General features: G+C 40.6%; 1 protein-coding gene across 3 annotated transcripts in view; it reads right to left on the reverse strand.

The window, feature by feature from the left end:
* The window catches only part of LOC131944423 (putative proline--tRNA ligase, mitochondrial), a 28,069-nt gene extending 1,466 nt beyond the window's left edge, over positions 1-26,603 (reverse strand). The window contains exons 1-12 of one of the 3 annotated variants that reach the window (XM_059305023.1): positions 26,464-26,603; positions 24,398-24,556; positions 23,765-23,942; positions 20,680-20,753; positions 19,085-19,165; positions 18,884-18,956; positions 17,950-18,057; positions 17,290-17,383; positions 13,665-13,699; positions 12,767-12,837; positions 7,612-7,691; positions 6,171-6,306 (exon numbers count right to left, since the gene is read on the reverse strand). In XM_059305023.1, coding sequence (XP_059161006.1) covers positions 6,171-6,306; positions 7,612-7,691; positions 12,767-12,837; positions 13,665-13,699; positions 17,290-17,383; positions 17,950-18,057; positions 18,884-18,956; positions 19,085-19,165; positions 20,680-20,753; positions 23,765-23,942; positions 24,398-24,523 — 1,056 coding nt within the window. In that variant the 5' untranslated portion in view covers positions 24,524-24,556; positions 26,464-26,603. Of the gene's footprint in view, positions 1-6,170; positions 6,307-7,611; positions 7,692-12,766; positions 12,838-13,664; positions 13,700-17,289; positions 17,384-17,949; positions 18,058-18,883; positions 18,957-19,084; positions 19,166-20,679; positions 20,754-23,764; positions 23,943-24,397; positions 24,557-26,463 lie in introns of those variants that run through there. The other 2 variants (XM_059305024.1, XM_059305025.1) reach the window with 2 other exon arrangements.
* Positions 26,604-27,908: the final 1,305 nt, after the last annotated feature.

Raw genomic sequence — 27,908 nt, forward strand, 5'->3', positions numbered from 1 at the left:
CAGGTCAACATAGATGTTATCACACAAATCACAGGTCAACATAGATGTTATCACACACAAATCACAGGTCAACATAGATGTTATCACACACAAATCACAGCTCAACATAGATGTTATCACACAAATCACAGGTCAACATAGATGTTATCACACACAAATCACAGGTCAACATAGATGTTATCACACACAAATCACAGGTCAACAGATGTTATCACACACAAATCACAGGTCAACAGATGTTATCACACACAAATCACAGGTCAACATAGATGTTATCACACACAAATCACAGGTCAACAGATGTTATCACATACAAATCACAGGTCAACATAGATGTTATCACACAAATCACAGGTCAACATAGATGTTATCACACACAAATCACAGGTCAACATAGATGTTATCACACACAAATCACAGGTCAACATAGATGTTATCACACACAAATCACAGGTCAACAGATGTTATCACACACAAATCACAGGTCAACAGATGTTATCACACACAAATCACAGGTCAACATAGATGTTATCACACACAAATCACAGGTCAACAGATGTTATCACACACAAATCACAGGTCAACAGATGTTATCACACACAAATCACAGGTCAACATAGATGTTATCACACACAAATCACAGCTCAACATAGATGTTATCACACACAAATCACAGGTCAACATAGATGTTATCACACACAAATCACAGGTCAACAGATGTTATCACACACAAATCACAGGTCAACATAGATGTTATCACACACAAATCACAGGTCAACAGATGTTATCACACACAAATCACAGGTCAACATAGATGTTATCACACACAAATCACAGCTCAACATAGATGTTATCACACACAAATCACAGGTCAACATAGATGTTATCACACACAAATCACAGGTCAACATAGATGTTATCACACACAAATCACAGGTCAACATAGATGTTATCACACACAAATCACAGGTCAACATAGATGTTATCACACACAAATCACAGGTCAACAGATGTTATCACACACAAATCACAGGTCAACATAGATGTTATCACACACAAATCACAGGTCAACATAGATGTTATCACACACAAATCACAGGTCAACATAGATGTTATCACACACAAATCACAGGTCAACATAGATGTTATCACACACAAATCACAGGTCAACATAGATGTTATCACACACAAATCACAGGTCAACATAGATGTTATCACACACAAATCACAGGTCAACAGATGTTATCACACACAAATCACAGCTCAACATAGATGTTATCACACACAAATCACAGGTCAACAGATGTTATCACACACAAATCACAGGTCAACAGATGTTATCACACACAAATCACAGGTCAACATAGATGTTATCACACACAAATCACAGGTCAACATAGATGTTATCACACACAAATCACAGGTCAACATAGATGTTATCACACACAAATCACAGGTCAACATAGATGTTATCACACACAAATCACAGGTCAACAGATGTTATCACACACAAATCACAGGTCAACATAGATGTTATCACACACAAATCACAGGTCAACATAGATGTTATCACACACAAATCACAGGTCAACATAGATGTTATCACACACAAATCACAGGTCAACATAGATGTTATCACACACAAATCACAGGTCAACATAGATGTTATCACACACAAATCACAGGTCAACATAGATGTTATCACACACAAATCACAGGTCAACATAGATGTTATCACACACAAATCACAGGTCAACATAGATGTTATCACACACAAATTACAGGTCAACATAGATGTTATCACACACAAATCACAGCTCAACATAGATGTTATCACACACAAATCACAGGTCAACATAGATGTTATCACACACAAATCACAGGTCAACAGATGTTATCACACACAAATCACAGCTCAACATAGATGTTATCACACACAAATCACAGGTCAACATAGATGTTATCACACACAAATCACAGGTCAACATCGATGTTATCACACACAAATCACAGGTCAACAGATGTTATCACACACAAATCACAGGTCAACAGATGTTATCACATACAAATCACAGGTCAACATAGATGTTATCACACACAAATCACAGGTCAACAGATGTTATCACACACAAATCACAGGTCAACAGATGTTATCACACACAAATCACAGGTCAACATAGATGTTATCACACAAATCACAGGTCAACATAGATGTTATCACACACAAATCACAGGTCAACATAGATGTTATCACACACAAATCACAGGTCAACATCGATGTTATCACACACAAATCACAGGTCAACATAGATGTTATCACACACAAATCACAGGTCAACAGATGTTATCAATCACAAATCACAGCTCAACATAGATGTTATCACACACAAATCACAGCTCAACATAGATGTTATCACACACAAATCACAGGTCAACATAGATGTTATCACACACAAATCACAGGTCAATATAGATGTTATCACACACAAATCACAGGTCAACAGATGTTATCACACACAAATCACAGGTCAACATAGATGTTATCACACACAAATCACAGGTCAACATAGATGTTATCACACACAAATCACAGGTCAACAGATGTTATCACATACAAATCACAGGTCAACATAGATGTTATCACACACAAATCACAGGTCAACAGATGTTATCACACACAAATCACAGGTCAACATAGATGTTATCACACACAAATCACAGGTCAACAGATGTTATCACACACAAATCACAGGTCAACAGATGTTATCACATACAAATCACAGGTCAACAGATGTTATCACATACAAATCACAGGTCAACATAGATGTTATCAAACACAAATCACAGGTCAACATAGATGTTATCACATACAAATCACAGGTCAACAGATGTTATCACACACAAATCACAGGTCAACAGATGTTATCACACACAAATCACAGGTCAACATAGATGTTATCACACACAAATCACAGGTCAACATAGATGTTATCACACACAAATCACAGGTCAACATAGATGTTATCACACACAAATCACAGGTCAACAGATGTTATCACATACAAATCACAGGTCAACAGATGTTATCACACACAAATCACAGGTCAACATAGATGTTATCACACACAAATCACAGGTCAACATAGATGTTATCACACAAATCACAGGTCAACAGATGTTATCACACACAAATCACAGGTCAACAGATGTTATCACATACAAATCACAGGTCAACAGATGTTATCACATACAAATCACAGGTCAACATAGATGTTATCACATACAAATCACAGGTCAACATAGATGTTATCACACACAAATCACAGCTCAACATAGATGTTATCACACAAATCACAGGTCAACAGATGTTATCACATACAAATCACAGGTCAACAGATGTTATCACACACAAATCACAGGTCAACATAGATGTTATCACACACAAATCACAGGTCAACATAGATGTTATCACACAAATCACAGGTCAACAGATGTTATCACACACAAATCACAGGTCAACAGATGTTATCACATACAAATCACAGGTCAACAGATGTTATCACATACAAATCACAGGTCAACATAGATGTTATCACATACAAATCACAGGTCAACATAGATGTTATCACACACAAATCACAGCTCAACATAGATGTTATCACACAAATCACAGGTCAACAGATGTTATCACATACAAATCACAGGTCAACATAGATGTTATCACACACAAATCACAGCTCAACATAGATGTTATCACACACAAATCACAGGTCAACAGATGTTATCACACACAAATCACAGGTCAACAGATGTTATCACACACAAATCACAGGTCAACAGATGTTATCACACACAAATCACAGCTCAACATAGATGTTATCACACACAAATCACAGGTCAACATAGATGTTATCACACACAAATCACAGGTCAACATAGATGTTATCACACACAAATCACAGCTCAACATAGATGTTATCACACACAAATCACAGGTCAACTAGATGTTATCACACACAAATCACAGGTCAACATAGATGTTATCACACACAAATCACAGCTCAACATAGATGTTATCACACACAAATCACAGGTCAACATAGATGTTATCACACACAAATCACAGGTCAACATAGATGTTATCACACACAAATCACAGGTCAACAGATGTTATCACACACAAATCACAGGTCAACATAGATGTTATCACACACAAATCACAGCTCAACAGATGTTATCACACACAAATCACAGGTCAACATAGATGTTATCACACACAAATCACAGGTCAACAGATGTTATCACATACAAATCACAGGTCAACATAGATGTTATCACACACAAATCACAGGTCAACAGATGTTATCACACACAAATCACAGGTCAACATAGATGTTATCACACACAAATCACAGGTCAACATAGATGTTATCACACACAAATCACAGGTCAACATAGATGTTATCACACACAAATCACGGCTCAACTCAGATTTTATCACTCACATATTCACACATCAACCCAGATTTTATCACTCACATATTCACACATCAACCCAGATTTTATCAGTCACATATTCACACATCAACCCAGATTTTATCACTCACATATTCACACATCAACCCAGATTTTATCACTCACATATTCACACATCAACCCAGATTTTATCACTCACATATTCACACATCAACCCAGATTTTATCACTCACATATTCACACATCAACCCAGATTTTATCACTCACATATTCACACATCTACCCAGATTTTATCACTCACATATTCACACATCAACCCAGATTTTATCACTCACATATTCACACATCTACCCAGATTTTATCACTCACATATTCACACATCAACCCAGATTTTATCACTCACATATTCACACATCTACCCAGATTTTATCACTCACATATTCACACATCAACCCAGATTTTATCACTCACATATTCACACATCTACCCAGATTTTATCACTCACATATTCACACATCTACCCAGATTTTATCACTCACATATTCACACATCAACCCAGATTTTATCACTCACATATTCACACATCTACCCAGATTTTATCACTCACATATTCACACATCAACCCAGATTTCATCACTCACATATTCACACATCTACCCAGATTTTATCACTCACATATTCACACATCTACCCAGATTTTATCACTCACATATTCACACATCTCTCTACTGTTATTTTTCTGGATTTGCTTCCCTTGTCTTTTCCCATCAAGAACAATCTGCAGTTGTTGAAGTATCCAGTGGTTGTTGAAGTATCCAGTGGTTGTTGAAGTATCCAGTGGTTGTTGAAGTATCCAGTGATTGTTGAAGTATCCAGTGGTTGTTGAAGTATCCAGTGGTTGTTGAAGTATCCAGTGGTTGTTGAAGTATCCAGTGGTTGTTGAAGTATCCAGTGGTTGTTGAAGTATCCAGTGGTTGTTGAAGTATCCAGTGGTTGTTGAAGTATCCAGTGGTTGTTGAAGTATCCAGTGGTTGTTGAAGTATCCAGTGGTTGTTGAAGTATCCAGTGGTTGTTGAAGTATCCAGTGGTTGTTGAAGTATCCAGTGGTTGTTGAAGTATCCAGTGGTTGTTGAAGTATCCAGTGGTTGCTGAAGTATCCAGTGGTTGTTGAAGTATCCAGTGGTTGTTGAAGTATCCAGTGGTTGTTGAAGTATCCAGTGGTTGTTGAAGTATCCAGTGGTTGTTGAAGTATCCAGTGGTTGCTGAAGTATCCAGTGGTTGTTGAAGTATCCAGTGGTTGTTGAAGTATCCAGTGGTTGTTGAAGTATCCAGTGGTTGCTGAGCTCAGTTTTAACTTTTGGCAACCACATGCCCTCCCACCACTCCCATATGACACATCAACTGAGCAGTTATCCATCAAATATTTGTACATCAAGTCCTCACATCAAGTTCTCACATCAAGTTCTCACATCAAGTTCTCACATCAAGTTCTCACATCAAGTTCTCACATCAAGTTCTCCCTCACATCAAGTCCTCACATCAAGTTCTCACATCAAGTCCTCACATCAAGTTCTTACATCAAGTTCTCACATCAAGTCCTCACATCAAGTTCTCACATCAAGTCCTCACATCAAGTTCTCACATCAAGTCCTCACATCAAGTTCTCACATCAAGTCCTCACATCAAGTATTTACCTTTTTAGGGATGATGCAGATCTGGAAGGGTGCGATGATCCGTGGCCAGCGTAGACTGGTTTCTGTTGACAACTTTTCCACAGCGGCTTGCAGGATCCTGGTCATACCAAGTCCATAGCAGCCCATACTGTACTCACTGAAAGTACTCACCAATTAGCCAGCTCATTACATTAGCCAGCTCATTACATTAGCCACCTCATTACATTAGCCAGCTCATTACATTAGCCACCTCATTACATTAGCCAGCTCATTACATTAGCCAGCTCATTACATTAGCCAGCTCATTACATTAGCCAGCTCATTACATTAGCCACCTCATTACATTAGCCAGCTCATTACATTAGCCAGCTCATTACATTAGCCACCTCATTACATTAGCCAGCTCATTACATTAGCCAGCTCATTACATTAGCCAGCTCATTACATTAGCCAGCTCATTACATTAGCCAGCTCATTACATTAGCCAGCTCATTACATTAGCCACCTCATTACATTAGCCACCTCATTACATTAACCACCTCATTACATTAGCCAGCTCATTACATTAGCCAGCTCATTACATTAGCCAGCTCATTACATTAGCCAGCTCACTAAATGTAAGACTTACATCATGACAGACCAACACTTGACTGACAGAAATCATGACAGACCAACACCTGACTGACAGAAATCATGACAGACCAACACCTGACTGACAGACATCATGACAGACCAACACCTGACTGACAGAAATCATGACAGACCAACACCTGACTGACAGACATCATGACAGACCAAAACCTAACTGACAGACTTACATCATGACAGACCAACACCTGACTGACAGACATCATGACAGACCAACACCTGACTGACAGACTTACATCATGACAGACCAACACCTGACTGACAGAAATCATGACAGACCAACACCTGACTGACAGACATCATGACAGACCAACACCTGACTGACAGACATCATGACAGACCAACACCTGACTGACAGACATCATGACAGACCAACACCTGACTGACAGACATCATGACAGACCAACACCTGACTGACAGAAATCATGACAGACCAACACCTGACTGACAGACTTACATCATGACAGACCAAAACCTGACTGACAGACATCATGACAGACCAACACCTGACTGACAGACATCATGACAGACCAACACCTGACTGACTTACATGATGACAGACCAACACCTGACTGACAGACTTACATCATGACAGACCAAAACCTGACTGACAGACATCATGACAGACCAACACCTGACTGACAGAAATCATGACAGACCAACACCTGACTGACAGACTTACATCATGACAGACCAACACCTGACTGACAGACATCATGTCAGACCAACACCTGACTGACAGACTTACATCATGACAGCCCAACACCTGACTGACAGACATCATGACAGGCCAACACCTGACTGACAGACTTACATCAGCTTAGAGTCCTGAGACCTGTATGTAGCCTGGAAGATTGAAGAATATTTGGTGCCTAGATAGAAGGTGTGGCCTACCTGTGGACACATCATTGGAGAACTTCATGGTACCACATCTGTCATACTACATGGTACAACATCTGTCATACTACATGGTACATCTGTCATACTACATGGTACATCTGTCATACTACATGGTACCACATCTGTCATACTACATGGTACCACATCTGTCATACTTCATGGTACAACATCTGTCATACTACATGGTACCACATCTGTCATACTACATGGTACCACACCTGTCATACTACATGGTACAACATCTGTCATACTACATGGTACAACATCTGTCATACTACATGGTACCACATCTGTAATACTACATGGTACAACATCTGTCATACTACATGGTACATCTGTCATACTACATGGTACATCTGTCATACTACATGGTACATCTGTCATACTACATGGTACAACATCTGTCATACTACATGGTACAACATCTGTCATACTACATGGTACCACATCTGTCATACTACATGGTACCACATCTGTCATACTACATGGTACCACATCTGTCATACTACATGGTACAACATATGTCATACTACACGGTACAACATCTGTCATACTACATGGTACAACATCTGTCATACTACATGGTACAACATCTGTCATACTACATGGTACCACATCTGTCATACTACATGGTAAAACATCTGTCATACTACATGGTACATCTGTCATACTTCATGGTACCACATCTGTCATACTACATGGTACAACATCTGTCATACTACATGGTACAACATCTGTCATACTACATGGTACATCTGTCATACTACATGGTACATCTGTCATGCTACATGGTACAACATCTGTCATACTACATGGTACAACATCTGTCATACTACATGGTACAACATCTGTCATACTACATGATACAACATCTGTCATACTACATGGTACCACATCTGTCATACTACATGGTACAACATCTGTCATACTACATGGTACAACATCTGTCATACTACATGGTACACCATCTGTAATACTACATGGTATCACATCTGTCATACTACATGGTACAACATCTGTCATACTACATGGTACAACATCTGTCATACTACATGGTACAACATCTGTCATACTACATGGTACAACATCTGTCATACTACATGGTACAACATCTGTCATACTACATGGTACCACATCTGTCATACTACATGATACAACATCTGTCATACTACATGGTACCACATCTGTCATACTACATGGTACAACATCTGTCATACTACATGGTACAACATCTGTCACACTTCATGGTACTACATCTGTCATACTACATGGTACAACATCTGTCATACTACATGGTACATCTGTCATACTACATGGTACCACATCTGTCATACTACATGGTACAACATCTGTCATACTACATGATACAACATCTGTCATACTACATGGTACAACATCTGTCACACTACATGGTACTACATCTGTCATACTACATGGTACAACATCTGTCATACTACATGGTACATCTGTCATACTACATGGTACCACATCTGTCATACTACATGGTACAACATCTGTCATACTACATGGTACATCTGTCAAACTACATGGTACCACATCTGTCATACTACATGGTACAACATCTGTCATACTACATGGTACCACATCTGTCATACTACATGGTACAACATCTGTCATACTACATGGTACAACATCTGTCATACTACATGGTACAACATCTGTCATACTACATGGTACAACATCTGTCATACTACATGGTACAACATCTGTCATACTACATGGTACCACATCTGTCATTCTACATGGTACCACATCTGTCATTCTACATGGTACAACATCTGTCATACTACATGGTACCACATCTGTCATACTACATGGTACCACATCTGTCATACTACATGGTACAACATCTGTCATACTACATGGTACATCTGTCAAACTACATGGTACCACATCTGTCATACTACATGGTACAACATCTGTCATACTACATGGTACCACATCTGTCATACTACATGGTACAACATCTGTCATACTACATGGTACAACATCTGTCATACTACATGGTACAACATCTGTCATACTACATGGTACAACATCTGTCATACTACATGGTACAACATCTGTCATACTACATGGTACAACATCTGTCATACTACATGGTACCACATCTGTCATTCTACATGGTACAACATCTGTCATACTACATGGTACAACATCTGTCATACTACATGGTACCACATCTGTCATACTACATGGTACCACATCTGTCATACTACATGGTACCACATCTGTCATACTACATGGTACAACATCTGTCATACTACATGGTACAACATCTGTCATACTACATGGTACATCTGTCATACTACATGGTACATCTGTCATACTACATGGTACAACATCTGTCTTACTACATGGTACAACATCTGTCATACTACATGGTACAACATCTGTCATACTACATGGTACAACATCTGTCATACTACATGGTACAACATCTGTCATACTACATGGTACAACATCTGTCATACTACATGGTACATATGTCATACTACATGGTACATCTGTCATGCTACATGATACAACATCTGTCATACAACATGGTACAACATATGTCATACTACATGGTACAACATCTGTCATACTACATGGTACTACATCTGTCATACTACATGGTACCACATCTGTCATACTACATGGTACAACATCTGTCATACTACATGGTACAACATCTGTCATACTACGTGGTACAACATCTGTCATTCTACATGGTACAACATCTGTCATACTACATGGTACAACATCTGTCATACTACATGGTACCACATCTGTCATACTACATGGTACCACATCTGTCATACTACATGGTACCACATCTGTCATACTACATGGTACAACATCTGTCATACTACACGGTACAACATCTGTCATACTACACGGTACAACATCTGTCATACTACATGGTACCACATCTGTCATACTACATGGTACATCTGTCATACTACATGGTACAACATCTGTCATACTACATGGTACAACATCTGTCATACTACATGGTACCACATCTGTCATACTACATGGTACCACATCTGTCATACTACATGGTACCACATCTGTCATACTACATGGTACAACATCTGTCATACTACATGGTACCACATCTGTCATACTACATGGTACAACATCTGTCATACTATATGGTACAACATCTGTCATACTACATGGTACAACATCTGTCATACTACATGGTACATCTGTCATACTACATGGTACATCTGTCATACTACATGGTACAACATCTGTCATACTACATGGTACAACATCTGTCATACTACATGGTACAACATCTGTCATACTACATGGTACAACATCTGTCATACTACATGGTACCACATCTGTCATACTACATGGTACCACATCTGTCATACTACATGGTACCACATCTATCATACTACATGGTACAACATCTGTTATACTACATGATACAACATCTGTCATACTACATGGTACAACATCTGTCATACTACATGGTACAACATCTGTCATACTACATGATACCACATCTGTCATACTACATGGTACAACATCTGTCATACTACATGGTACCACATCTGTCATACTACATGGTACAACATCTGTCATACTACATGGTACAACATCTGTCATACTACATGGTACAACATCTGTCATACTACATGGTACAACATCTGCCATACTACATGGTACAACATCTGTCATACTACATGGTACAACATCTGTCATACTACATGGTACCACATCTGTCATTCTACATGGTACAACATCTGTCATACTACATGGTACAACATCTGTCATACTACATGGTACCACATCTGTCATACTACATGGTACCACATCTGTCATACTACATGGTACCACATCTGTCATACTACATGGTACAACATCTGTCATACTACATGGTACAACATCTGTCATACTACATGGTACATCTGTCATACTACATGGTACATCTGTCATACTACATGGTACAACATCTGTCATACTACATGGTACAACATCTGTCATACTACATGGTACAACATCTGTCATACTACATGGTACAACATCTGTCATACTACATGGTACAACATCTGTCATACTACATGGTACAACATCTGTCATACTACATGGTACATATGTCATACTACATGGTACATCTGTCATGCTACATGATACAACATCTGTCATACAACATGGTACAACATATGTCATACTACATGGTACAACATCTGTCATACTACATGATACAACATCTGTCATACTACATGGTACAACATCTGTCATACTACATGGTACATATGTCATACTACATGGTACCACATCTGTCATACTACATGGTACCACATCTGTCATACTACATGGTACCACATCTGTCATACTACATGGTACAACATCTGTCATACTACATGGTACCACATCTGTCATACTACATGGTACCACATCTGTCATACTACATGGTACCACATCTGTCATACTACATGGTACAACGTCTGTCATACTACATGGTACCACATCTGTCATACTACATGGTACCACATCTGTCATACTACATGGTACCACATCTGTCATACTACATGGTACCACATCTGTCATACTACATCCTACAAGTTTTAACAAAAATATCTTTCATGCAAGACTGTATAAGAATTACATAGTTCATACAATGTTCTATATTGCATAACTGTTAAAATTTAATGACAGACTAGATAGTACAGCATGAGTTTAATGACAGACTAGATAGTACAGCATGAGTTTAATGACAGACCAGATGGTACAGCATGAGTTTAATGACAGACTAGATAGTACAGCATGAGTTTAATGACAGACTAGACAGTACAGCATGAGTTTAATGACAGACTAGATAGTACAGCATGAGTTTAATGACAGACTAGATAGTACAGCATGAGTTTAATGACAGACTAGATAGTACAGCATGAGTTTAATGACAGACTAGATAGTACAGCATGAGTTTAATGACAGACTAGATAGTACAGCATGAGTTTAATGACAGACTAGATAGTACAGCATGAGTTTAATGACAGACACAAATTTGACCAGACAAAAGTTTGACCAGACAAAAATTTGACCTCAATTCCTTTTGTTTCCTGTAGCTCACACTCATGGGCCGATAGTTGGCAAACATTGGACAACTGGCCATCTAGACACAAAATTAATTATCTTCATTAACTGGCCATCTAGACACAAAATTAATTATCTTCATTAACTGGCCATCTAGACACAAAATTAATTATCTTCATTAACTGGCCATCTAGACACAAAATTAATTATCTTCATTAACTGGCCATCTAGACACAAAATTAATTATCTTCATTAACTGGCCATCTAGACACAAAATTAATTATCTTCATTAACTGGCCATCTAGACACAAAATTAATTATCTTCATTAACTGGCCATCTTAACACAAAATTAATTATCTTCATTAACTGGCCATCTTAACACAAAATTAATTATCTTCATTAACTGGCCATCTTAACACAAAATAATGAAAGACATTGACCCCTAGGTCAGACATTGAGGTCAATTACAGATCTGGGTTTAAATGACCTACCTACAGCTATTTAAATGACCTACCTACAGCTATTTAAATGACCTACCTACAGCTATTTAAATGACCTACCTACAGCTATTTAAATGACCTACCTACAGCTGTTTAAATGACCTACCTACAGCTATTTAAATGACCTACCTACAACTATTTAAATGACCTACCTACAGCTATTTAAATGACCTACCTACAGCTATTTAAATGACCTACCTACAGCTATTTAAATGACCTACCTACAGCTATTTAAATGACCTACCTACAGCTATTTAAATGACCTACCTACAGCTATTTAAATGACCTACCTACAGCTATTTAAATGACCTACCTACAGCTATTTAAATGACCTACCTACAGCTATTTAAATGACCTACCTACAGCTATTTAAATGACCTACCTACAGCTATTTAAATGACCTACCTACAGCCATTTCTTTATTCATCTGTACCCCGCACCTAAAACACAATGACCAATTAAGGGGGGGCTGGCAGTAAAAACAAATTGTTACAAATTCTAAGATACATGTTTTTACTTTCTAGTATATACGAAGTATAGAGAAAGCCTTGTAATCGTGCAAAAAAAAAATATCGAGATTTACAAAAATCTTGAAGTTTTACACCTCCCTGAGTTAATAACTTGAGTACTGTTACAGCTAGGTTGATGAAATTTCATATATAAGTATTCTATCAAAATCGTAGATCCATATTAACTTTTGAGCGATTTCCGATAACCGGAAGTGGAACTTTTTCTACTTTGAATTTTTCAAAAGCCTATAACTTGAGTATTATTTCAGTATTATTTCAGATAGATAAATAAAATTTCACATGTAAGTAAAATATCTAATTCTCTGCCTTCTGTCAAATTTTGTGGCGTGTGTGTGGTGTGTGTGTGTGTGGTGTGTGTGTGTGTGGTGTGTTTGTGATATGTCTGGTGTATTGTGTATTTGTGGCTTGTGTGTGAAGTGTTTGTGGCATGTGTGTGGTGTGTGTGTGATGTGTGTGGTGTGTGTGTGATGTGTGTGATGTGTTTGTGGCATGTGTGTGATGTGTTTGTGGCATGTGTGTGGTGTGTGTGTGATGTGTGTGGTGTGTGTGTGATGTGTTTGTGGCATGTGTGTGATGTGTTTGTGGCATGTGTGTGGTGTGTGTGTGATGTGTGTGGTGTGTGTGTGATGTGTTTGTGGCATGTGTGTGATGTGTTTGTGGCATGTGTGTGGTGTGTGTGTGATGTGTGTGGTGTGTGTGTGTGATGTGTTTGTGGCATGTGTGTGATGTGTTTGTGGCATGTGTGTGGTGTGTGTGTGTGATGTGTGTGGTGTGTGTGTGATGTGTGTGGTGTGTGTGTGTGATGTGTTTGTGGCATGTGTGTGGTGTGTGTGTGATGTGTGTGTGATGTGTTTGTGGCATGTGTGTGGTGTGTGTGTGATGTGTGTGTGATGTGTTTGTGGCATGTGTGTGATGTGTTTGTGGCATGTGTGTGGTGTGTGTGTGATGTGTGTGGTGTGTGTGTGATGTGTGTGTGATGTGTTTGTGGCATGTGTGTGATGTGTTTGTGGCATGTGTGTGGTGTGTGTGTGATGTGTGTGGTGTGTGTGTGATGTGTTTGTGGCATGTGTGTGATGTGTTTGTGGCATGTGTGTGGTGTGTGTGGTGTGTGTGTGATGTGTTTGTGGCATGTGTGTGATGTGTTTGTGGCATGTGTGTGGTGTGTGTGTGATGTGTGTGGTGTGTGTGTGATGTGTTTGTGGCATGTGTGTGATGTGTTTGTGGCATGTGTGTGGTGTGTGTGTGTGATGTGTGTGATGTGTGTGGTGTGTGTGTGATGTGTGTGGTGTGTGTGTGTGATGTGTTTGTGGCATGTGTGTGGTGTGTGTGTGATGTGTGTGTGATGTGTTTGTGGCATGTGTGTGGTGTGTGTGTGATGTGTGTGTGATGTGTTTGTGGCATGTGTGTGATGTGTTTGTGGCATGTGTGTGGTGTGTGTGTGAGATGTGTGTGGTGTGTGTGTGATGTGTTTGTGGTGTGTGTGTGTGATGTGTTTGTGGCATGTGTGTGGTGTGTGTGTGATGCGTGTGTGATGTGTTTGTGGCATGTGTGTGGTGTGTGTGATGTGTGTGGTGTGTGTGTGACGTGTGTGTGTGTCATGTGTGTGTTTGTGGTGTGTGTGTGGTGTGTGTGATGTGTGTGGTGTGTGGTGTGTGTGTGACGTGTGTGTGATGTGTGTGTTTGTGGCATGTGTGTGGTGTGTGTGATGTGTGTGGTGTGTGTGTGGTGTGTGTGTGATGTGTGTGTTTGTGGTGTGTGTGTGATGTGTTTGTGGTGTGTGTGTGGTGTGTGTGATGTGTTTGTGGCATGTGTGTGGTGTGTGTGTGGTGTGTGTGTGATGTGTATGTGTGTGGTGTGTGGTGTGTTGTGTGTGGTGTGTGTGGTGTGTGTGTTTGTGGTGTGTGTGTGATGTGTTTGTGGTGTGTGTGGTGTGTGTGTGTGTGGTGTGTGTGTGTGATGTGTTTGTGGTGTGTGTGTGGTGTGTGTGTGATGTGTTTGTGGCATGTGTGTGGTGTGTGTGTGTGATGTGTTTGTGGTGTGTGTGATGTGTGTGTGATGTGTTTGTGGCATGTGTGTGGTGTGATGTGTGTGTGATGTGTTTGTGGTGTGTGTGATGTGTTTGTGGTGTGTGTGATGTGTGTGTGTGATGTGTTTGTGGTGTGTGTGTGTGATGTGTTTGTGGTGTGTGTGTGTGATGTGTGTGGTGTGATGTGTGTGTGTGATGTGTTTGTGGTGTGTGTGATGTGTTTGTGGCATGTGTGTGGTGTGATGTGTGTGTTTGTGGTGTGTGTGATGTGTGTGTGATGTGTGTGTGATGTGTGTGTGTGATGTGTTTGTGGCATGTGTGTGGTGTGTGTGATGTGTGTGATGTGTGTGTGGTGTGTGTGATGTGTTTGTGGTGTGTGTGTGGTGTGTGTGATGTGTGTGTGATGTGTTTGTGGTGTGTGTGGTGTGTTTGTGGTGTGTGTGTGTGTGGTGTGTGTGATGTGTTTGTGGTGTGTGTGTGATGTGTGTGTGTGATGTGTTTGTGGTGTGTGTGTGTGGTGTGTGTGTGTGTGGTGTGTGTGTGTGTGGTGTGTGTGTGTGATGTGTTTGTGGTGTGTGTGTGGTGTGTGTGTGATGTGTTTGTGGTGTGTGTGTGTGATGTGTTTGTGGTGTGTGTGATGTGTGTGTTATGTGTTTGTGGCATGTGTGTGGTGTGATGTGTGTGTGTGATGTGTTTGTGGTGTGTGTGTGATGTGTTTGTGGTGTGTGTGATGTGTGTGGTGTGATGTGTGTGTGATGTGTTTGTGGTGTGTGTGATGTGTTTGTGGCATGTGTGTGGTGTGATGTGTGTGTGTGTGTGATGTGTTTGTGGTGTGTGTGTGATGTGTGTGTGATGTGTGTGTGATGTGTTTGTGGCATGTGTGTGGTGTGTGTGATGTGTGTGTGTGATGTGTGTGTGTGATGTGTGTGTGATGTGTTTGTGGCATGTGTGTGGTGTGTGTGATGTGTGTGGTGTGATGTGTGTGTGATGTGTTTGTGGTGTGTTTGGTGTGATGTGTTTGTGGTGTGATGTGTCTGTGTGATGTGTGTGTGGTGTGTGTGATGTGTTTGTGGTGTGTGATGTGTGTGGTGTGATGTGTGTGGTGTGATGTGTTTGGGCGTGTGTGTGGTGTGTATGATGTGTTTGTGGTGTGTGTGATGTGTGTGGTGTGATGTGTGTGGTGTGATGTGTTTGGGCGTGTGTGTGGTGTGTTTGTAGCATGTGTGTGGTGTGTGTGATGTGTTTGGGCGTGTGTGTGGTGTGTGTGTGTGTGTGTGATGTGTGTGTGTGATGTGTTTGTGGTGTGTGTGTGGTGTATGTGTGTGTGTGTGGTGTGTGTGTGATGTGTTTGTGGCATGTGTGGGGTGTGTGTGTGATGTGTTTGTGGCGTGTGTGTGATTTGTGTGTGATTTGTGTGTGATTTGTGTGTGATTTGTGTGTGATGTGTGTGGTGTGTGTTGTGCTAGCCACTCACCTCTGACACAGAAGAAGTGAGTCCTGTCCTATAGCAGCCAGATAGTGATACTCATGGGACAGATCTCCTCCAATCATACCTGTGGCACCTGACACTAAACCAAGGACAAATAGATGGGCTACCATTTCACTTGGGCACATTTACAACTTGGGCACTTGTACCATTCAACTTGGGCACATTTACAACTTGGGCACATTTACAACTTGGGCACTTGTACCATTCAACTTGGGCACATTTACAACTTGGGCACATTTACAACTTGGGCACTTGTACCATTCAACTTGGGCACATTTACAACTTGGGCACATTTACAACTTGGGCACTTGTACCATTCAACTTGGGCACATTTACAGCTTGGGCACATTTACAACTTGGGCACATTTACAACTTGGGCACTTGTACCATTCAACTTGGGCACATTTACAACTTGGGCACATTCACAACTTGGGCACATTTACAACTTGGGCACATTTACAGCTTGGGCACATTTACAAAGTGGGCACATTTACAACTTGGGCGCATTTACAATGGGCACATTTACAACTTGGGCACATTTACAACTTGGGCACATTTACAACTTGGGCACATTTACAACTTGGGCACATTTACAACTTGGGCACATTTACAACTTGGGCACACGTAGCCTGTTATCTTCCTTACCTTTGGTGTATGGAAGTGCTAGTCTGTCAAAAATCCTGTCATAAGCTGTACACACAGTTTGGTAGGTTTCTAGAGCTGTCTCTTCACTTGTGTCAAATGTGTACATGTCTGAAATATTCAAGCTGTCAAATGTGTACATGTCTGAAATATTCAAGCTGTCAAATGTGTACATGGTATAATGACAGATATAGAGGAAATGTTTAACAGTTTGACTGTTAATTAACTGATCAGTGTATTAAGAGGTAAATGGTCAAAGAATTGAGAAAGCACACTCCTTTAAGTACTGTGACACCATCCTATCTGAGGTAGCTAAACAAAAATACTCACAGGCATTGTCCAAAAGACCTCAGCAATTAGCAAGATAAGGAACCTTTGGTTTGACAGAAAGACTTATATTGACACTAAAGTCAAACTTATGCAGTCAGGGAATGGTGGAGGACACCAGGGAATGGTGGAGGACATGAGGGAATGGTGGAGGACATGAGGGAATGGTGGAGGACATCAGGGAATGGCGGAGGACATCAGGGAATGGTGGAGGACATGAGGGAATGGTGGAGGACATCAGGGAATGGTGGAGGACATCAGGGAATGGCGGAGGACATGAGGGAATGGTGGAGGACATGAGGGAATGGTGGAGGACATCAGGGAATGGTGGAGGACATCAGGGAATGGTGGAGGACATCAGGGAATGGTGGAGGACATGAGGGAATGGTGGAGGACATCAGGGAATGGTGGAGGACATCAGGGAATGGCGGAGGACATGAGGGAATGGTGGAGGACATGAGGGAATGGTGGAGGACATCAGGGAATGGTGGAGGACATCAGGGAATGGCGGAGGACATCAGGGAATGGTATAGGGCGTCAGGGAATAGTAAAGTAAAGTGTAGTGCCACAGCTACCATCCACCCCCCCCCCCTAACATGAGTTCACTGACCTTTCATTTCAAATTCTCGGCCACGCAGAAGACCGTTTCTTGGTGCCATTTCATCCCGGAATTTTCTGGAGATCTGGAGACAACAACATACTATCACTGACATACGCACCTGACACAGGGTCATATACACCTAACACAGAACACCCTCCTGACACTGACACCCACCTGACATATGACACCCACCTGACATATGACACCCACCTGATATAGTCTGACAGGTAGAGACTTGTAGGAGACCTGGCTAATGTTAGCCATCAATTTGGTAACCAGTTCTTCATGGGTCTGAAAAATGACAGGTTGATTGACATTCAAAAGGTTGTGGACTGTAGGGTCCCAGACAGTAGTCCCAGACAGTAAGGTCCCAGACAGAAGAGTCCCAGACAGTAGGGTCCCAGACAGTGTCAGACAGTAGGGTCCCAGACAGTAGAGTCCCAGACAGTAGGGTCCCAGACAGTGTCAGACAGTAGAGTCCCAGACAGTAGGGTCCCAGACAGTAAGGTCCCAGACAGTGTCAGACAGTAGGGTCCCAGACAGTAAGGTCCCAGACAGTAGGGTCCCAGACAGTAGGGTCCCAGACAGTAGTGTCTCAGACAGTAGAGTCCCAGACAGTAGAGTCTCAGACAGTAGGGTCCCAGACAGTAGGGTCTCAGACAGTAGGGTCCCAGACAGTAGGGTCCCAGACAGTGTCAGACAGTAGGGTCCCAGACAGTGTCAGACATTAGGGTCCCAGACAGTAGGGTCCCAGACAGTAGGGTCCCAGACTTACAGGTCCCAGACAGTAGAGTCTCAGACAGTAGGGTCCCAGACAGTAGGGTCTCAGACAGTAGGGTCCCAGACTTACAGGTCCCAGACAGTGTCCGACAGTAGGGTCCCAGACAGTAGGGTCCCAGACAGTAGGGTCCCAGAGAGTAGGGTCCCAGACAGTAGGGTCGCAGACAGTGGGGTCCCAGACAGTAGGGTCCCAGACAGTAGGGTCGCAGACTTACAGGTCCCAGACAGTAAGGTCCCAGAGAGTAGGGTCCCAGACAGTAGGGTCTCAGACAGTGTCAGACAGTAGGGTCCCAGACAGTGTCAGACAGTAGGGTCCCAGACAGTAGGGTCCCAGACTTACAGGTCCCAGACAGTGTCCGACAGTAGGGTCCCAGACAGTAGGGTCCCAGACAGTAGGTTCCCAGAGAGTAGGGTCCCAGACAGTAGGGTCGCAGACAGTGGGGTCCCAGACAGTAGGGTCCCAGACAGTAGGGTCGCAGACTTACAGGTCCCAGACAGTAAGGTCCCAGAGAGTAGGGTCCCAGACAGTAGGGTCTCAGACAGTAGGGTCCCAGACAGTAGTGTCCCAGACAGTAGGGTCCCAGACAGTGGGGTCCCAGACAGTAGGGTCCCAGACAGTACGGTCCCAGACAGTAGGGTCCCAGACAGTAGTGTCCCAGACAGTAGGGTCCCAGACAGTAGGGTCCCAGAGAGTAGGGCCCCAGACAGTAGGGTCCCAGACAGTAGGGTCCCAGACAGTAGGGTCCCAGACAGTAGGGTCCCAGACAGTAGGGTCCCAGAGAGTAGGGTCCCAGACAGTAGGGTCCCAGACAGTAGGGTCCCAGACAGTAAGGTCCCAGAGAGTAGGGTCCCAGACAGTAGGGTCCCAGAGAGTAGGGTCCCAGACAGTGGGGTCCCAGACAGTAGGGTCCCAGACAGTAGGGTCCCAGACAGTAGGGTCGCAGACTTACAGGTCCCAGACAGTAGGGTCCCAGACAGTAGGGCCCCAGACAGTAGGGTCCCAGACAGTAGGGTCCCAGACTTACAGGTCCCAGACAGTAGTTGTGCTTGTGCCTGTCCTGTAGTGTAAACAACTCAGCTCCAGCCTCTGTCAACCTCCCTGACAATGAACAAAAGTGGATCATGTTTTCTCTCTGCTTCTACCTAGCTTATAGTTAGCCTACATCTTATAATCCTCTGCTTCTAGAGTTTACCTAGCTTATAGTTAGCCTACATCTTATAATCCTCTGCTTCTAGAGTTTACCTAGCTTATAGTTAGCCTACATCTTATAATCCTCTGCTTCTAGAGTTTACCTAGCTTATAGTTAGCCTACATCTTATAATCCTCTGCTTCTAGAGTTTACCTAGCTTATAGTTAGCCTACATCTTATAATCCTCTGCTTCTAGAGTTTACCTAGCTTATAGTTAGCCTACATCTTATAATCCTTTCATTTAAGCTAAAAAATTTTAAATTCATGATATGTAGGACCCCCCCCCCCCCCCATTTTATCATAATTTAAGTTGATTAAGTAGATGATACTACAATTATCTTAAGCTAATTTTAATTTCCATTCAAGCTCTCCAAGCTTATCTTTTTTTTAATTGCTAATTTTTATTTTTATTAAGCAGAACAATTTTGTCTAAAGTTGATTGGCTAATGCAGTGGCAAAACTAGAAAAAATGACCACCCCGCAAAAAAATTTTTGGGTCCCCCTATATATATATATATATATATATATATATATATATATCCACACACATACACAAACGCAGAATACAAACATTGGATTGTCATTTCTGGCCAGATCGGGTTTTGAAAAAAAATTTAAAAATTTAAATTTAAACAAATTACAACATGTCATGCATTAGTCGGTTTTGAATTTTATTTTTTTTTAAGATTTAGAACTTGTTTATTCAATATGTTTGATGTCATACTGCCTACCCCCTTGACTATAGCAGGTCAAAAGAATATAAAGCGTGAAAGCTTTGTATTCGTAATTTGTTTAGTACAAAAATATTTTTAAAAGGAACTTTTTTAATTATTTAAAAAAGGGAAATAAGTCATGGAAGTGTTTTGAACGTTTGCCTATCTTTTACACTACAGCTCAGGCATATATATTTTTTACGCAACAGCATTTGTTAGCTACTGTATAACATCACTACTGTAGTAGATATTTTTGTTATTTACAAAAGCTTTTACCGTCAAGTCAAAAATGCAAGAAAATTATAACTGTAAAAATTTATTATGGTCGGCTATGGGCCCCCCTCCCCCGCATTGCGGGGTCTGGCGGCACTGTAGTTCCCCCCCTGGGCTAATGACAAAACAGTTGACATGACTGCTATAGACATCAAATGTCAGATCTAACAGACCAACACAAAGTCTGACCTGACAGACACAAGGTCTGACCTAACAGACACAAGGTCTGACCTAACAGACCAACACAAGGTCTGACCTGACAGACCAACACAAGGTCTGACCTAACAGACCAACACAAGGTCTGACCTGACAGACCAACACAAGGTCTGACCTGACCAACACAAGGTCTGACCTGACAGACACAAGGTCTGACCTAACAGACACAAGGTCTGACCTAACAGACCAACACAAGGTCTGACCTGACAGACCAACACAAGGTCTGACCTGACAGACACAAGGTCTGACCTAACAGACCAACACAAGGTCTGACCTAACAGACCAACACAAGGTCTGACCTGACAGACACAAGGTCTGACCTGACAGACACAAGGTCTGACCTAACAGACACAAGGTCTGACCTAACAGACACAAGGTCTGACCTAACAGACCAACACAAGGTCTGACCTGACAGACACAAGGTCTGACCTGACAGACACAAGGTCTGACCTAACAGACACAAGGTCTGACCTGACAGACACAATGTCTGACCTAACAGACCAACACAAGGTCTGACCTAACAGACCAACACAAGGTCTGACCTGACAGACACAAGGTCTGACCTGACAGACACAAGGTCTGACCTGACACACCAACACAATGTCTGACCTAACAGACCAACACAAGGTCTGACCTAACAGACACAAGGTCTGACCTAACAGACCAACACAAGGTCTGACCTGACACACCAACACAATGTCTGACCTAACAGACCAACACAAGGTCTGACCTAACAGACACAAGGTCTGACCTAACAGACCAACACAAGGTCTGACCTAACAGACACAAGGTCTGACCTAACAGACCAACACAAGGTCTGACCTAACAGACACAAGGTCTGACCTAACAGACCAACACAAGGTCTGACCTAACAGACACAAGGTCTGACCTGACAGACACAAGGTCTGACCTAACAGACCAACACAAGGTCTGACCTGACAGACACAAGGTCTGACCTAACAGACACAAGGTCTGACCTGACAGACACAAGGTCTGACCTAACAGACACAAGGTCTGACCTAACAGACCAACACAAGGTCTGACCTAACAGACACAAGGTCTGACCTGACAGACACAAGGTCTGACCTAACAGACCAACACAAGGTCTGACCTGACAGACACAAGGTCTGACCTAACAGACACAAGGTCTGACCTGACAGACACAAGGTCTGACCTAACAGACACAAGGTCTGACCTAACAGACCAACACAAGGTCTGACCTAACAGACACAAGGTCTGACCTAACAGACCAACACAAGGTCTGACCTGACAGACACAAGGTCTGACCTGACAGACACAAGGTCTGACCTAACAGACACAAGGTCTGACCTGACCAACACAAGGTCTGACCTGACAGACCAACACAAGGTCTGACCTGACAGACACAAGGTCTGACCTAACAGACACAAGGTCTGACCTAACAGACCAACACAAGGTCTGACCTGACAGACACAAGGTCTGACCTGACAGACACAAGGTCTGACCTAACAGACACAAGGTCTGACCTGACAGACCAACACAAAGTCTGACCTAACAGACACAAGGTCTGACCTAACAGACACAAGGTCTGACCTAACAGACCAACACAAGGTCTGACCTAACAGACCAACACAAGGTCTGACCTGACCAACACAAGGTCTGACCTAACAGACCAACACAAGGTCTGACCTAACAGACCAACACAAGGTCTGACCTAACAGACCAACACAAGGTCTGACCTGACTGCTTCCAAAGAGCCTCTGGTGCTAAAGTGGTAAGTGATATCTTGAGTGCCCCAATGGCTTGCATCTCTTCATCCACCAGTCTGGTCAGCTTCTCTAAAGACCTCAGGCCCAGGGGCAGCAGGTGGAAGCCTCCACTATGGCTTTGGGCTATAACATCATTATACAACATCAACTGAAAGGATAGAGTATTGACACAAGTGGGACTCACTGAGATAAGTTGGAGTCAGTGAGAGGTGGAGAGTCAGTAATGCCAGTGGGAGTCAGTGAGATAAGTGAGGGAGTCATAAGGAGTCAGCAAGACAGGTGAGGCAAATGAGAGCCAACCAACAAGATCAACTAGGGTGATTGGTGCGACTGATGTCCAACAATAGACTATGCCAAAACTAGGGGTGTAAGGCTGTCCAAAGTTTTATAATCTCAAATTAAGTTTTATGGTTAGAAATGACGTGTTGTGGTTAGGTAAGGGATAGTTTAAGCATTGAGATTAGCAACTCATATGTCCTATGTATATTTAGTTGACCACCAGTAATCTAACACCCCTTTTTTAAAAAAGATTTGATTATCATGCCATTATGTGGACCAGGGACAACTTCTAAACCATTCCCCATCAATCAAGAACAACTCTACCTTATGACTGTTACAGGATAATCCTGTGTCTTGATCTCTTCTCTCTGACTTTGGTTTAGGTTGAAGTTTACCAAAGTTTTGAAAAAATAACTTAGAAACAAAGCGCCGCCGACAATATGAAGACATTTTTAATCGGAAAAATGTTGAAATGTTGAAAAACTAGAAAATGAGATTAGCATCAGCATATTAAATTGAATGAATTTATTTTATTGATATTTTTATTATTGACATAAGGACTTAGGCCTAATGGTAAATATATCGTTTTAGGAATGAAGACCAACCTTGAAACTTTTTAAAAATAAATAAAAATTAGCCGTGTTTTCATCAGATGTAATAATGCTTGTTAACTTAGCTGACACTTTTTAAGTTTTTTTTGGTACATCGTAGTTAGGATTTCAGGGGAAACCACTCTAATTTACAGAAGGCCGCTGTTTATATAGCAAATCTTGCTTGCAAACACTGCTGTTTAAAGATCATAATTGCGACCTAAGCCTATACTGATATATTTAGCCATTGATTTTGGTTTATTATCTAGTTATCTATAGGCCTAATATTTGTCACCAATATATCACAATATACTTCTATTAAAGCCTTAACAATGAGGCAACTTAGAGAATTGAATGTTTAAATGTTTCAGGTGCATAAAATCTGCCACGGCTAGTGTGATTTTACGCACCTGAAACATTTAGACATTCAATTCTCTTTTTGCCTACATAAAACGATGGATTAACATTGAGCCTAAAAATTATAATATAGGCCTATAATATTACATGTACTGAACTGAACTCATATAGAATATACTAATATAGATCTAGATCTAAAAATAATACGAAAGTTATATATAGGCCTACAGTAACAAATTTTGGTAATCTCACGACATATTGTCGGAAATTATCCGGTAATGTTTGTTGAGTTTCGTAAACATTCGTTACTGTAATTACCCATTGTTTATTTGACCGTTGAAATATAAATAAAGTTGAGTGTATAAAATTAATGTTTTAACTTAATTTAATGCTTAATAGACAGACAATTAGCAACAATTAGTAAACCTAGATCTAAATATTAATAATACAGTCGAGTGTAGTAATTAATGGTTTTTTTTTTTAAAAACACAGAAATAAAAACTTGCAGAAGATTTGCGACAACTAGATCTAGATCTAAGCCTAGTAAAATAAAAATGATTAGGCCCAGATCTAGATCTACTAAAACAGTAAGAAGGACTGGAGGTAATCTATTGTTTTAGGTACTTAAAATCGCCCGCGGCTAGTAATGTACGAAAAAGTCTTCATTTATTACTGAAAAGTTTTAATTCAATTGTTTAAAAACAGGTACATAAATGAAACAAGGAAACATTTTTGTATTTTTCAAAACATAAATCTTCCTCAAAATGTGAAATAATTATTAAAATTTGAGGAGTCACCTATTTTTCACATTACTAGATCTAGTCGCGAATCTAAAACTTAAAGGCCGATGCTAGCCAGAAAAAGATATGCATGCGCAATGGAGAGAAACTACGACTAGCCATGGTACTGCGCATGCATGTGTTTACAACCGCAGAACCCTAACACCAACCCTAATCCTATTCCTAACCCTATCCCTAATCCTAACCCTAACCTAGCCCTAATCCTATCCCCTATCCCTAACTCTAACCCTAGCCATAGGGCATAGGTCACTGCGCATGCGTAGAGCTATCTTTTGCTGACTAAGTGGAGACGTTGGGGATAAAAATCTTCTTCCGATTAGTCACTTCGAAACTTAATAAATTAATAAATAATAAAACGATTTAATTTTTATAGATTAGCCTAGGCCTACCGGACTGGAATAATCATTTATTTAGTACTTTTTTTATTTAGTAATTTATTCCGCTTTATTTACTAATTTTATTTAGTTTAGGTTTAGGGCAAGTCATACATAATAATTTATTACTAATTATTTATTAGCATAACACACTGATAACAGTGTTTAAAATAGTTTAAAATGCTTGGTTGCATCTGATGAAAACATCGCTAGTCTTTATTTTGTACTGAAAAGTTTTAATACGATTGTTTAAAAATAGGCAGGCCTACCACATAACATAGATATAGATCTAGAAAATCTAGATCTAGAATCTAGATCTGTAATTCTAGAATCGAAAAATCAAAACTTATAAAAGTGCGAATAATGAAAGTCACTTGAAATCATTTTTTTTTAAGTTTAAAATTAAACTTCATTATTGAAGATTGCAACGGACCAGTTACCAGAAAAATGTCCAAAATAACTAAGATAGCAGTAGTCCTACTCTACTACTAATAATTTCACAATTTTTAATTATGCACGTCTATATGTTAATATAAGCGGTTATCTTTGCACCGTTTAGCATCTTGGTGATAATGTGGACAAACTCGCAGAATAGTATACATTTGGTATCCCAAAATTGGCCGAAAGAGCAGAAACGTCACCAGACAATGAGGGTTCTTTAAACTACTTAACATTTGGCGGAGGCATTTCTATGATTATCACATAGATCTATATGAAATTAAATATTACAGTCTTACTTAAAACCTTTCAGGTAAAACCTTAGTTTAGTGTCGGAAATTATTGGGTAATGTTTGTTGAGTTTCGGTAACTAAAGTTACGGTAAACCATGGTTTATTTACACACACACACACACACACACACACACTCATAAATAATAAAGTCAAATGTAATAATTGGTTTAATGTTTTTGGCTTGCAGCGCAGTCTAATACGTCGGTCCTAGGTGCTTTGAGCACAGGTGCTTTGACCATAGGGGGTTTGACCACAGCGGGGCTTTGACCTGTGGTGGTCAAAGGTCCGCGCACCAAGACGTCATAGCATGAACTGTACTTTTATCCCCCCCCCCCCCCCCAGCCAAACAGCACCAACTATTTACTTGGGGTCACGGTGAGTTCATACAAGTTTGAATATCAGTGATCTTAGTTACTAGGAGGGGTGTGTTAGTTTTACGACCTTTCAATTTCGTCTACGTATTTTGTACTATCAAGATTTTTTAAGTCAATTTTTTTTTCAACGGTCAAAGGGGAATAATCAAGTATTTACTTTTATATTTTCTTTAATAATGGTAGCTTCCCGTGGAATTTATTTTTAAAAAGTGATGGTCTAACTAAACTCTACGAGGAACAAAAATGAAATTTGTCACTTGATAGTTAACGTAAAATAATGAATAATTCTTTTGTACAAATTTATTTCAAACTGATCGAAAAACTAAATAAAACATTAATTTACGTATTAAATAACCGCTTATTTATAAAACACTTTTGTCAACAATTATATTTATTTTGGGCTTGTAGTCCAAATTAAAATATTTTTTTTAATCTAAAATTTATGAAATAAGTAGGCCTACAGCTAAATTGTATGCAATTAATTACATGATTATTGCTTTCATCGTTTGTTTGTTGTTTTAATGCAGAGGTTATCTTGCTTGAATATTTTGAGTCACTTTTGTTAGGAAAAGACATTTAGTTTAATTTTTTTTTAAAGTACCGCATAAC

This window comes from Physella acuta, unplaced genomic scaffold (assembly GCF_028476545.2).
Source record: "Physella acuta isolate Inbredline_101_S28 unplaced genomic scaffold, ASM2847654v3 ptg000491l, whole genome shotgun sequence".
NCBI lineage: Eukaryota > Metazoa > Mollusca > Gastropoda > Physidae > Physella > Physella acuta.